The following is a 12,731-nucleotide window of genomic DNA, read 5'->3' on the forward strand; positions in this document are numbered from 1 at the left end:
TCATTTTTTTCTAGAACGACCTCAGCCACCCGTGCCGAAACGCCCTTGTGATCCATCACCCTGTGGCGCCAACGCCTTCTGTCGTGAGCGTTATGATACAGCAATCTGCGAATGCTGGCCAGATTACCGAGGAAATCCCTACGAAGCCTGTCACCCAGAGTGTCTTGTCAACACAGACTGTCCCAATTCTCTGGCCTGCATTCGCACGAGATGCCAAGATCCATGTCCTGGTACCTGTGGAATCGGGGCTGTCTGCACAGTCTCCAATCACGTGCCCATCTGCTCCTGTCCATATCCATCCATTGGCGATGCATTCACGCAGTGTCAAGTACCACCTAGACAGCCGGATACTCCGGATCCATGCAATCCATCGCCATGTGGGCCTAATACGATTTGCGAGAAGATTGGGCAAGGTGTTGTGTGCAAGTGCCTACCGGGTCTTCAAGGGGAGCCATCTAGCCTCGCTGGATGTCATCCTGAGTGTATCGTGAGCTCTGACTGTCCTGGTGACAAGGCCTGTGAAAACACCAGATGTGTGAACCCCTGCAATCAGAATATTTGTGGCATTGGAGCAACTTGCAGGGCCATTAACCACAGTCCCTTGTGTAGCTGTCCAGTACCACTCGTTGGAAATCCATTCGTCGAGTGTCGCAGAGAGGAACTCTCAGACCCCTGCAATCCCTCACCTTGCAATGTCAATGGAGAATGCAGAGTGCGTAACAAGCTAGCCTTCTGCATATACCCGGAATGCCTCATTAACTCTGATTGTCCAAGAGACCGTGCCTGTTTCAACCAACGCTGTCGCGATCCTTGCATAGACACCTGCGGCGTTAATTCGATCTGTCAGACGATCAACCACAAGCCAGTCTGCTCGTGTCCAACCGGCTTCATCGGCGATCCATTCCTGCAGTGCAGAATTGCAGACATCGAAATACCAAGACCCGAATGTACAAGAAACTCAGAGTGTCCCAATGACAAGACCTGCTGGGAGCATCGATGCGTTGATCCGTGCAGCTTGGGATCATGTGGAGTTAACAGCAGGTGCCAGGTTCTCCTTCACCGCGCCGTTTGCGTCTGTAACGAAGGCTTCACAGGAAATCCACAGCAGTACTGCCAGGAAATTGGCTGCAGAAGCGATCAGGCATGTCCTCTATCACAGTCCTGCGTTAATGAAAACTGCATTGATGTTTGTGAGATCACTCAGTGCGGTTTGAATGCTGTCTGCCAACCGAATGGTTACCACAGATCGATGTGTGTATGTCTCGACGGTTACGATGGTGATCCTAATCGCGCTTGTTATCGACCGGAGTGCACAACCGACTCAGAATGTCCATCATATCTTGCCTGCAGAAACACCAAATGCGTAGATCCCTGCAATTGTCCATCGACTTCCCAGTGCTCCGTCATCAATCATCATGCAATGTGCAGGTGTCCGACTGGATACAATGGAGATGCATCTGTTGGTTGCGTCAGAGATATCGAACCAATTCCTGAATGTAATGTTGATGCTGATTGTCCAAGTCGACTTGCCTGCTTCGGTGGCACTTGCAAAGATCCGTGCAGGGAGACACAGCCTTGCGTCACCAACGCCAAGTGCACAGTAGTTGATACCCTCCCAATGAGAACAATGCTCTGCGAATGTCTTCACAACTTCATCGGAGATGCTACCGTCGCTTGTGCTCCAATAGCCGGTCAAATAGAGAAACTGTGCACATCTAACTCCGAATGTCCGATTGATACAGCCTGTTTGAACTCTCGTTGTGTCAATCCTTGTACTATAAATCCATGCTCCAGTCGGGCTGAATGCAGGGTTGAGAATCATCAACACGTCTGCACGTGTCCCGACGGCTACCTTGGAGATGCCTTCACAGGATGTTACAGGGACAACACACCTGTTCCTGAGTGCACCAGCAATGACGATTGCTCTTCCAATCTGGCTTGTGTCAATCAGTTGTGTCAAAACCCGTGCTCGAGTGACAGGTGTGGCTTGAACGCTGATTGCATCATGATTGAGCATCATCCTACATGTCACTGTCCTCAGGGATATGCTGGTGATCCGCAGAACCAGTGCTTCAAACCAGAATGCAAAGCAGACGATGACTGTCCATACGACAAATCCTGTCGCAATGGCTACTGTGCAAATCCCTGTCACGTGGGTGATGTTCACTGTGGCCGTGGTGCCGAATGCCTTGTCGCTGGGCATCGTGCTCAATGCCTATGTCCTCTGGGTACCCAGGGTGATCCACGTATCGCCTGTATCTCCTCCATCTGTCATTACAACGAAGACTGCCCAGATCATGAGGCTTGCGATAGACTCAATCGTGTCTGTCGTCCAGTCTGTGATGAAGAGACATGCGCTGAAACCGCTACTTGTATCCCCAAAAATCACCAGCCTAAATGTGTCTGTCCAGCCGGCACAACGGGCAATCCATACATCGATTGCTCTGAACTACCATCTCACAAACCAGAATGCCGATCTGATTCCGAATGTCCAGTCTCGTTAGCTTGCATAAACACACGCTGTCAAGATCCCTGCATACTATCAGATATGTGTTCCCCAGATCAACGGTGCCGAGTTCTGAATACCGTTCCCCTTCGAACAATGATCTGCGAATGTCCCCCGGAAACCTTTACCAACATCAACGGCAAATGTCAGAAGATCATCTGGCACGATGTGCAGTGTCACACTGATGACGAATGCTCCGATCATGATCAATGTCTTAACGGCAATTGCGTCGATGCCTGTCTGACAACCCGGTGTGGTTTTAACGCCCAATGTCGATCCACATCACACACTGGAGTCTGTTTCTGCGCCCCGGAATACACTGGTAACGCTTACATCGAATGCGCCCTCATGCCACGAGAGCCATCACCACCACCTCAACCAGAGTGCTATGCAACCAGTGAGTGCCCGTCGGATCGTCAATGCATAAACTCCAAATGTGTTAATCCATGTGTGGCTGGAGATCCGTGTGGTCGAAATGCGTTATGTCACGTGGACGATCACCACCCGATCTGCAGGTGCCCTATCGATCATTTGGGAGATCCCAGAATCGAGTGTATACCGCCGAAAATAACTCTTGGATGTCTTTCTAACAGCGAGTGCGCTGGTACCGAAGCCTGCGTCAACAATCGCTGTATTAACCCTTGTAACTGTGGCCAGAATGCTGAATGTCTTGTGGCAAATCACTACCCATCGTGTGTATGTCATCCTGGTTACTCGGGAAATCCTCAACTGGGTTGCACCAAGCTCCAATGCGAAGCTGATCACGAATGTCCGTACGAGGAGACTTGCCACCAAGGGCAATGTGTCACTCCATGTCTCCTCGATAATCCGTGTGCTATAAACGCAGAATGTTACGGAAAGAATCATCGGTCGGCTTGTAGATGCGGTTTCGGCTACTTCGGTAATCCCGAGGTCATCTGCGAGCGTGCAGAATGCACCAGTGATTTTGAATGCCCGCAGACGCTTGCCTGTGAGAACAAACGCTGTGTCGATCCATGTAATGACAAATCACCCTGTGCTGCAAATGCTATCTGCTTCGTCAGGGCGCACACACCATTGTGCAAATGTCCAGAAAGTTTGCCTCTTGGTAATGCATTCTCCTACTGCGAACGAAAACCACCTACGGTTGAAGAACCTGAGTGTCGGAATGACATTGATTGTCCAAGTCGACTGGCGTGCATCAAGGAGACCTGCGTAGACCCTTGTTTGACCATCAGACCGTGCCTCGAGAACGCTCGCTGTGGAGTGTTGGATACAGTGCCGGTCAGAACAATGGTTTGCACTTGTCCTGATGGCTGGAGAACAGATACCGATGGCTTCTGCCGACCGATTACTGTTATAGGAACCTGTGCATCAGACTCTGAATGTCCCGACCAAGAGGCTTGCGTCAATCGTCGCTGTAGGGATCCCTGCAACTGCGGACGAAATGCTAACTGTTTCGTCAAGAACCATAAACCCATCTGCTCGTGTCTCGAAGGATACCAGGGGAATCCCGAGGTTGCTTGTTACTCGCTCGAGTGCCAGAGAGATTCCGAATGTATGCCGGATAAATCTTGCGTCAACAACAACTGTGTTAATCCCTGTTTATTCAACGACCAATGTGGAATTAATGCCCAGTGCCTGGCAGTTAATCATCGAGCTGACTGCCGATGCAAGGAAGGTTATGTTGGGAATCCCAGGGACAAGTGTCAAGTCATCGGATGCTATAGCAATGGAGATTGTCCAGCAGATCGTTCCTGCGTCAATCGACAATGCATCGATCCTTGCCTCCACGAAAATCCATGCGCCAATACAGCTGAATGTCGAGTTCACGCACATGTCCCGATTTGCAGATGTCTCCCTGGATACATTGGGAATCCCAATGTTGATTGTAGACTGGAACCACAACCGGAATGTCGTGTGGATGGAGACTGCAAAACTTCTCAGGCATGTTTCAATGAGAAATGTCAGGATCCCTGTACAATCGTCGAGCCCTGCATAGCGCCATCTGAATGCCGGGTATTACCAACATTACCGGTTAGGACAATGGTCTGTATGTGTCCACCGGGTTACATCAGCAGTGGAAGTGGAACTTGCGAACCAACAACACCAATTGTTCCCATCGGCTGCGTCAAGAACGACGATTGTGCAGCAGATCGGTCTTGCATCAACGGCGTTTGCAGAGATCCTTGCGCTTGTGGAGGCAATGCCCACTGTGACGTCCTTGATCACAAGCCCATCTGCTCCTGCCTCAGTGGATACGATGGTAACCCTGATGTCGGTTGCTCTAGAACAGTCGAATGCCGATCTAACGATCAATGCAGTGACACTCATACTTGTATTCAGAACACCTGCGTCCCAGCGTGCTCACCGACTTTATCACCATGCGCTAAAGATGCTGTATGCTATGGCATCGATCATCAAGCCGTTTGTGAATGTCCACCAGGTTTCGCTGGTAATCCTCGGCTATCCTGCAAACCTCTTGGCTGCCGTAGCAACTCTGATTGCCCGACCAATCGTGCCTGTGTCAACAGTCAGTGCATCAATCCGTGCACCAAAAACCCATGCACTGGACAATTGGAATGCAACGTTCTTAATCATGCTGTTGAATGTGCCTGTCCACCTGGCTACATTGGAGACCTCATCACTGGTTGCACTAGGGTCATTAAGAAATGTAAACAGGATTATGAATGCCCCGCGCAGACAGCTTGCTTCGATGGTGAATGCATCAATCCTTGCGAGAAGATTGAACCCTGTGGGGTCAATGCAGACTGCAAAGTTCTGGATACCAAACCGGTGAGGACGATGATCTGTGAATGCATACCCGGATACAGGGGCAATGCTGTCGTCAGGTGCGATAAGACACAGGTGTGTCCCATCGAGAAGGGACAGATTAGAGATCAATATGGCAATTGTATATGCCCACCAAGTACTGCCAAGAATGAGATGGATATTTGTATACCTTGTCGGCCAGAAACTGGTATGATTATCACACCTGATGGTCGTTGTATTTGCGCCCTTGAAAAAGGCTTTATCATCGATGAATTTGGAAGATGCATCTGCCCGGTGGAACATGGCTACCAACTGGATCGCTACGGTAACTGTAAGCTCATTCAGATCATCCAGTGCACTTCTGATGATGATTGTCCGGACGATAAGTACTGCGAAAATGGAACGTGCGAGGATCCTTGTATCAAACAGACCTGTGCAGCCTACGCCATTTGTTTGGCATCGAGACATCGTGCCATCTGCCAATGCATCAGTGGCTACACTGGTGATGGTTATACAGTCTGCGGACATGAGCCACCTGGTACTTTGAGGACAGACTTCCCGAAACCGGAGATGGAGGCCAATTGTCTCTCCGATGGAGTTCAGGTTCAGATACATGTGCAGCATCAAGGCTTTGATGGGGTTCTGTACGTTCGGGGCAGGAGTAAAGAGGAAGAGTGTAGGAGAGTTCTCTCCATTCCTGCCGATAACACCGATAAAACCGAAACGTTTAAGGTCAAGTTTGGTCATTGTGGATTGATTCATGTCAATGGAGAAGCCAGTTTTGTCCTTGTCATTCAAAAACATCCGAAACTGGTGACATACAAGGCACAAGCATATCACGTGAAGTGTATCTATCAGACTGGAGAGCAAAATGTCACTCTGGGCTTCAATGTCTCGATGCTAACGACTGCAGGAACAATTGCCAACACCGGACCACCTCCCACTTGCGCCATGAAAATCGTTACTCAGACTGGTGATTCCATAGCTTCAGCGGAGATTGGACAGAATCTGATGCTTCAGGTGGACGTCCAACCACCGTCGATCTACGGAGGATTCGCAAGGAACTGCGTGGCTAAGACCATGGAGGATAACAAGGAGAACGAGTATATGGTGACTGATGAAAATGGATGTGCCACCGAGCCTACGATATTTGGAGAGTGGATGCAAGATCCTGAGACACAGGCACTCACTGCCAGCTTTAATGCATTCAAATTCCCGAGTAGCGATAATATCAGGTTCCAGTGTAATATCAGGGTGTGCTTTGGAAGGTGTCAACCGGTGAGTGGAATTATATCGTGGACTTTATCATCGTGCTAGTTTTTCTTTAAATCTAGATAATTCTTGGGAATTTCCTCTCTTCAAATCCCAGTCTTCAGAGTTGAAATAATAATGTAAAGTACGTGGAATAAATGCAATTATACATTTTTTTGTCAATAGGTCAACTGTCGTGGCTATAATGCATTCGGACGTAAAAGAAGAGATGTCGGAGACGACTACAACGACACAGCTCTGAGTATATCTGATAGTTACGACGGCCAGCTCAGAGAAGAAATAACAATTTCCTCGAATCTCATAAAAACAGTGGAAAGAAGAGAAGAGAGATATACATCAGATCTTGCTGAATGTAAGGATGATCCTGAGTCGGAATTATTTTTGCCTTCAAAACCGACAAATAATTTTTTTTTCCTTTCAGTACCCGCAGCTCAGAGAGCTGAAGACATATGTGTTTCCATGGTTGGTTTCATAATTTCCCTCGTTATAACGGCGCTGTTGGCCCTCGTTGCCGTTGCCATTGCCGTATCGTGTTGGCTAATGGCATACAGAAGACAGCCAAAGACTGCCGGACCACTGCCACATCCCCCCGAATTTCCAAATCCACTGTTCACAACTGAATCAGTTGCTGAACCCTCACCTGATTATCATCTCTCATGAGACAACTCGATGGAGAAAAAAAAAGGAATCATCGAGGGGTCGATTTAAAAAAATCACCCATTTTTTTGTTAATCGAAATAATTTTAGGATAATTAATTTTATACGAGGAATGCATTCCCGACCACCACGTCCTAAAACTGGTCGGCTGTGTATTTCGGAAACGCATCTCCTCCAGTGACTAATTGTCGTAGTTTTTTTTCTCGTGTTATTTTTTACACGCTCTTCTGTGGGACAAAAATTAATTAACATTTGAATTTTTATTGATGTGGTGCTTAGACTGGAGAAAGCCTGATAACGGGAAAAAAATATAAATTAAATTTTATTTCTATTTGTATGAATGGTGACGGTCTTCTTCCACTTTCCTATCCACGAGGGAAAAGACTTTGATACTTTGTTTCTCTTCTTGTAGTTTTTTTTCCGCCTGTCTCTAGTCAGTGGAGGACTTGTCTAATATATTAAATGAATTTATATATACATATAAATAAATAAAATGAATAATTTTAACTTGTAAAGTCAACATGAAAATGATAGTCTAATGTAGCTTTTTTCTATTGAAAATTAGGCAATTGTACATTTTATCTAATAAATGAAAGAATTAATAATAGTTTTCTTGTTGAAAATTATTTTCATATTTTTCATTCAAATGAAATGCTGGAGGTGAGCATCAGCGCCAGGGGAAAAAGAAAACAAATTCAAACATCACAGTTTATTGAGTAATTGTATGAATGATGTACATAAATGGAGAATGGAGAGATTATGAACAGTTCAGGGTTTAGCCCTTGATGACAGCTATGGGTCGCAATTTAATGCACTTCTTGGAGATTCCAGCTGCGTGGCATGTGTCCACCACGTCAGTCACATTTTTGTACGACTCTGGGGCCTCTTCCATCACCAGTTTTGGGGAGGCGACCCTTATAGAGATTCCCTGGCCCTCGAGTTTCTTCAGCACTTCCTGATAGTCTAAATTTCTTCGGGACTTCGCCCGAGAAAGGGCCCGACCAGCTCCGTGACACGTGGATCCAAATGTTTCTCTCATTCCTTGAGCAGTTCCTGTTAGAACGTAACTGCAGGTGCCCATTGTACCACCAATCAATACTGGCTGACCTGTCAGCTGATAGTCTACTGGGATGAGGGGGTGATGAGGTGGGAATGCTCTTGTAGATCCCTTTCTGTGAACCAAAAGGGTCTTCAGCTTTCCATCAACCATATGTTCCTCAACTTTAGCAATGTTATGAGACACATCGTAAATGACGTGCATGTCTAGGTCGTCGGGAGGCATTTGAAATTGCTTGGCAAAAGCCTGTCGAGTGAGAAATGTCATGGAGCTCCTGTTGACCCAGGCAAAGTTAGCAGCTGCAGCCATAGACTTCAGGTAATCCTGGCCCTCCTGCGATTTGATGTGAGCACACGCCAACTGTCTATCATTGACTTCAATGTCATCCCTCTTCATCGCTTTCTCCATCTGCACCAGGGCATCTGTGGCCACTTGATGTCCGAATCCGCGACTCCCAGAGTGAATCATCACACAGACCTGGCCCTTCTCCTCTATTCCCATTTTACATGCTGCTGATCGGTCGTATATTTCATCCACAATCTGAATTTCTGCGTAATGGTTACCAGCACCGAGGGTTCCTAATTGGGGTAGTCCTCGTTTTTTAGCTCTCGTGGATACCTTGGAGGGATCAGCATTCAACATTCTTCCATATTCCTCACAATGCTCTTTATCCTCTGCCCAACTGTAACCCTCCCTCAATGACCAGTCCATACCCATTTCCAGAGCTTCCTCAAGGTCCTGAGCTTTCATTGGAATTATTCCTTTCGATCCAACGCCTACGGGAATGTGATCAAACATACTCTGAGCTATTTGTTCCTGCGGGAAATTAAACATTTGCGTGAACTTTCAAGCGTTTTTAGTTTTTTTCTACAACACAATTAGTTGTTTTTTTTCAATTTTGTTCGAAATTTCGTTATCACTTTTATGGATTTAAAGGATTTTCGGTGAGCAACTTTTTTACTTACCTTGACTGGCTGAACATCTTTCTCGAATAAATTAGTACGCAGTAAACGCACTCCACAATTTATATCGAACCCCACACCACCTGGGGATACTATAGACTTAGGATCGTTCATATCGAAGGCTGCCATATTACCTGTGGATAAATATTATATTCACCCTAGTGCTTTCAAATAATGAATTGCGGGTATAGAAAGTAATTTCACCTCCTTCAAGTGTTTTATGATTTTGCAATGCTTACCAATGGCAAATCCATATCCAGAATGAACATCTGGAAGTCCCACAGATCTTCCAACAATACCAGGTAATGCGGCAACATTTGCAATCTGTTTAACTCCTGGTAAAAATCCACCAACTTGTCCAGGTTTGCAGGAGTTCTTGAGTTCTTCTAGCATGAGTTTCTCCAGTGTATTATTCACGTAAAAAATTCCCTCGACCTAAAATCAAGAAAATTGTTGCACAAGAAATGTTTCAATGGTGTTGTTTAACATTTAGTTGCAAAAATGCCGACCGTACCTTCATATTTGGCTGAAAACCCTTTTTTATTCTCCAACTGTGGTCAGTGAGTTTCTCCAGATACTCGAGCTCCTCCTGGTACTGCCTCACCACCATTTTTACTCAATAAAATTAATTGTGGTGAGAAATAATTGAATTGGTCTTATCAATTTTATTTTTTGGTTATTCTACAGTTTTTGCAATAACTCAATTACTCCGCTGGCTGTCAGATGTGGTTTCGGAGTTTTTAAGGTTATGTATCTACTTTTACATGGCAGGCGAGGTAATGATCCCCAAGGGATAACTAGCCGACAGGAAAAAAAATAATAAATAATCATACATTCAAGACTTAATTTGAAAACATTTTATTATAAAAAATATTAAAGCCTTAGGTATTTCATTTTTATAGTTTGAAAACGCATTTAAAATTTTCATTTAACAAATAATGAAAATTCCCACGAGAGAAATCTGTCTCTTAACAGATTAGTAATTGACACATTTTCAATTCACAGAATTAATTAGTTAATTGATTGGAGAAATTTCCCCTGTTGAATTCTCTACTCCTGTTGTGGTTTCTTATCCAAATCGTTATTAACTATTTATTTACAAAAAATTCAATAGCGAAAATAAAGAAAGTTCGTTAACATTAGATAACAAAGTGTGAATATGTACAGGAATTCCTTGTATCTTCCTTATTTTGTAATTAATAATTCATATGTTATCGATTTGAAGCAATAATGAACATTACATCCATTCAGTGAATATTATGGAAGATTTAGTTCCCCACGTTCACTTCAGTATTTTACATAAACTTATATTTAATAATAAACCCTCTCACTGTATTTACAAAAAACTTGCCTTCTGCAACCAAAAATATTCGAAAATTCTCAAATCTTCACTTCTCCCAAATTAAACAAACATTATCAGTCAATCAGTCAAAAATCTCAAAAACAATTAATGACGAATAGTTTGCTGACTGGGAGGTGTATTATCAAACACAGGATTCCAGAATCCAGGGGGTGTATTATACCTTTCATTGTACTTGGACCTGTGCCTGGAGCACTGGTCCATCCTCTTCTTCATCTCCTCCTCCGTGAGGTTCATATTCTCGTAATAAGCCTGGCAATCCTTGCAGCTCCAACCCTTCAGCTTCGCCCTCTCGCTCTTGCCCCTGACCACAGGCCCCTTGTATGCAAAATTAGGGTTCTTCTTCTCAGGAACAGCATCGAAACTGTCCATCAAGTTCTTAGAGGGTGAACTCGTCCACTTGTCCATGGAGACGTCTGTGTCCCAGTCCCCATCGACATCCATATCAAATAGTTTATCTCTTGGCCTGTTAACTAGTCCATTGTTTTCCTGTAATTTCCTTTTGGTTACACTCTCCCCCTGTCTTCCCCTAGAGCTGGTTTCCCCTCTTGGAAAATAGGTCTCATCAAGATCACTCCTGGTCTCCATTCCATTATCCAAGGTGATGGCATTCACTAGAACGGGTGAGTCAGGCCACCCTTTGTTGTTCTCCTTCTCCAGGATTTTCTCCTTCTGGATTTTTTCTCTCTTCCTGTTCTGTGTGATGGCGTCCTGCTCTATCTGGGTAAGAGATGGCTCCATGTCCTCCATTTCAAAGTCAGACAGGACAATGTCGTCGTGCGATGACTGGGGTTTAGCTTGAGGGAGACTCTCTACTTTCGACTTCAATCGCAATCTCCCTTTTTTCCGTAAATTATCGTGTTTTGGACTCAGGTCAATCACTTCTGCTCTCTCCTGAGTGAATGCCTTCTCAAACATTGTCTCGTCGATCTCCAGGTCACGAGGGTCAACATTTGTAGTGCTTCGCGAGGTGTTCTTGATGGTATTGATGTCTGTCTTCTGGCTGAGGGGTTGGAGCACGAGTTTTGTTTGTTTCTCCACTTTCCCCGATGAGTTTATCCATGTCTGAACGTTCTTCTTGCTGAGGGAGAGGATCTTGGACGAAGCCTGCGGCCTTCGTGGAGTTCCTGAGGTGCTGGGATCAGTGGGCAGGTTCTTGGAGGAGGGGAAGAGGAGCTTTTTGGGATGGCATCTTTGGGCTGTTGAGGGGGTGGTTCGAGCCTTCATGGGGAATTGAGTCGTTTCCACTACTTCTGGGATCTCTGGATCATTCTCTTGGGAGAGAATTACTGGAGAAGCCACATGAGGCGTTGACGAGGGCACTTTCTTGGGGGATTCTTGGAGAATTTTTGAGATGGCTTGTGGGTTAGGGGGTGAGGACTTCCTCAGGAGGGAACGAAGATTCTCATTGTCGTTGAGCAGGGCTACATAGTCGTCTTGGAAATCTGAAATGGAGAAATCGTTTAGTTCTTGAAGATGAGGCCTTTCCTTGCCATGAAAAAGGATAAAAGTAATTTTAATACTTGTTGATGGGTAGGATTTGAACTCATTGAATCACAAACAAAATTTGATTTTCTATAATCTCGTTCTATTCAAATAATTGTCTTTGTTTTTAATCCTTCAAAAAGTAATGACAAATGGGGAGAACTGATTTACTTACTCTTAAATATATCAGAAATAGTATTGAGTGCTTGGGTAACTTCTTCAGCAGCCTTCTTCACAGCTGTTTTTTTTGCAGAATAACTGATCTCCCCAAGATCAGTCATTATTAACATAAATCCGAAATCAAAAAACTAGAATAAACTCAACTAAATAACAGAGGGGCTAAATTAACCTCAAAATATCAAATAGAATTCGAAAAAGAAAATGACCACTGTTTTGGGAAAGAGCTAATACTGACCCCGGCGGTGCGAGACGCCACCGTCCATTCCCGCGGTTGGGTGCGGCGTTCGAAAATGCGTTTGCTCATTAAAATAATTTTAATGTCCCTAATCTACATTAAGCAATAAAACCAACGCTGTTCGGAAGAGAATTAAATTCTCCTTCCTTAAGCCAAGTTTCATCTCTCAATAGGGAATAAAAAACCGGGAGAATTGTCGAACGTCTCTCTGACAATCAAAACGTAAATAATAATAATATATAGATTTAATTATATCAATCAATTGT

At 44.9% G+C, this 12,731-nt stretch overlaps 3 protein-coding genes across 3 annotated transcripts in view; 1 reads left to right on the forward strand and 2 right to left on the reverse strand.

Annotated features, from left to right (window-relative positions):
- LOC135160688 (uncharacterized) overlaps nucleotides 1–7,793 on the forward strand; it is an 81,405-nt gene extending 73,612 nt beyond the window's left edge. The window contains exons 82-84 of the mRNA XM_064117508.1: nucleotides 15–6,535; nucleotides 6,695–6,881; nucleotides 6,951–7,793. Of these exons, the coding sequence (XP_063973578.1) occupies nucleotides 15–6,535; nucleotides 6,695–6,881; nucleotides 6,951–7,189 (6,947 nt within the window). The 3' untranslated portion in view covers nucleotides 7,190–7,793. The remainder of the gene's footprint in view (nucleotides 1–14; nucleotides 6,536–6,694; nucleotides 6,882–6,950) is intronic.
- An 87-nt stretch (nucleotides 7,794–7,880) lies between these two features.
- Nucleotides 7,881–9,962, reverse strand: LOC135160689 (RNA-splicing ligase RtcB homolog). Its single transcript, XM_064117510.1, has 4 exons — nucleotides 9,720–9,962; nucleotides 9,445–9,640; nucleotides 9,209–9,339; nucleotides 7,881–9,059 (listed from the first exon to the last, which is right to left on the reverse strand). Exons 1-4 carry the CDS (start codon nucleotides 9,813–9,815, stop codon nucleotides 7,962–7,964), a joined length of 1,521 nt encoding a protein of 506 aa, XP_063973580.1. The 5' UTR covers nucleotides 9,816–9,962; the 3' UTR covers nucleotides 7,881–7,961.
- Nucleotides 9,963–10,119: 157 nt separating this feature from the next.
- LOC135160690 (uncharacterized) lies at nucleotides 10,120–12,452 on the reverse strand. Its single transcript, XM_064117511.1, has 2 exons — nucleotides 12,226–12,452; nucleotides 10,120–12,010 (listed from the first exon to the last, which is right to left on the reverse strand). The coding sequence occupies exons 1-2, from the start codon at nucleotides 12,338–12,340 to the stop codon at nucleotides 10,653–10,655; spliced, it is 1,473 nt and encodes a 490-aa protein (XP_063973581.1). The 5' UTR covers nucleotides 12,341–12,452; the 3' UTR covers nucleotides 10,120–10,652.
- Between the last annotated feature and the right edge of the window lie 279 nt (nucleotides 12,453–12,731).

Source organism: Diachasmimorpha longicaudata, chromosome 3 (assembly GCF_034640455.1).
Source record: "Diachasmimorpha longicaudata isolate KC_UGA_2023 chromosome 3, iyDiaLong2, whole genome shotgun sequence".
NCBI lineage: Eukaryota > Metazoa > Arthropoda > Insecta > Hymenoptera > Braconidae > Diachasmimorpha > Diachasmimorpha longicaudata.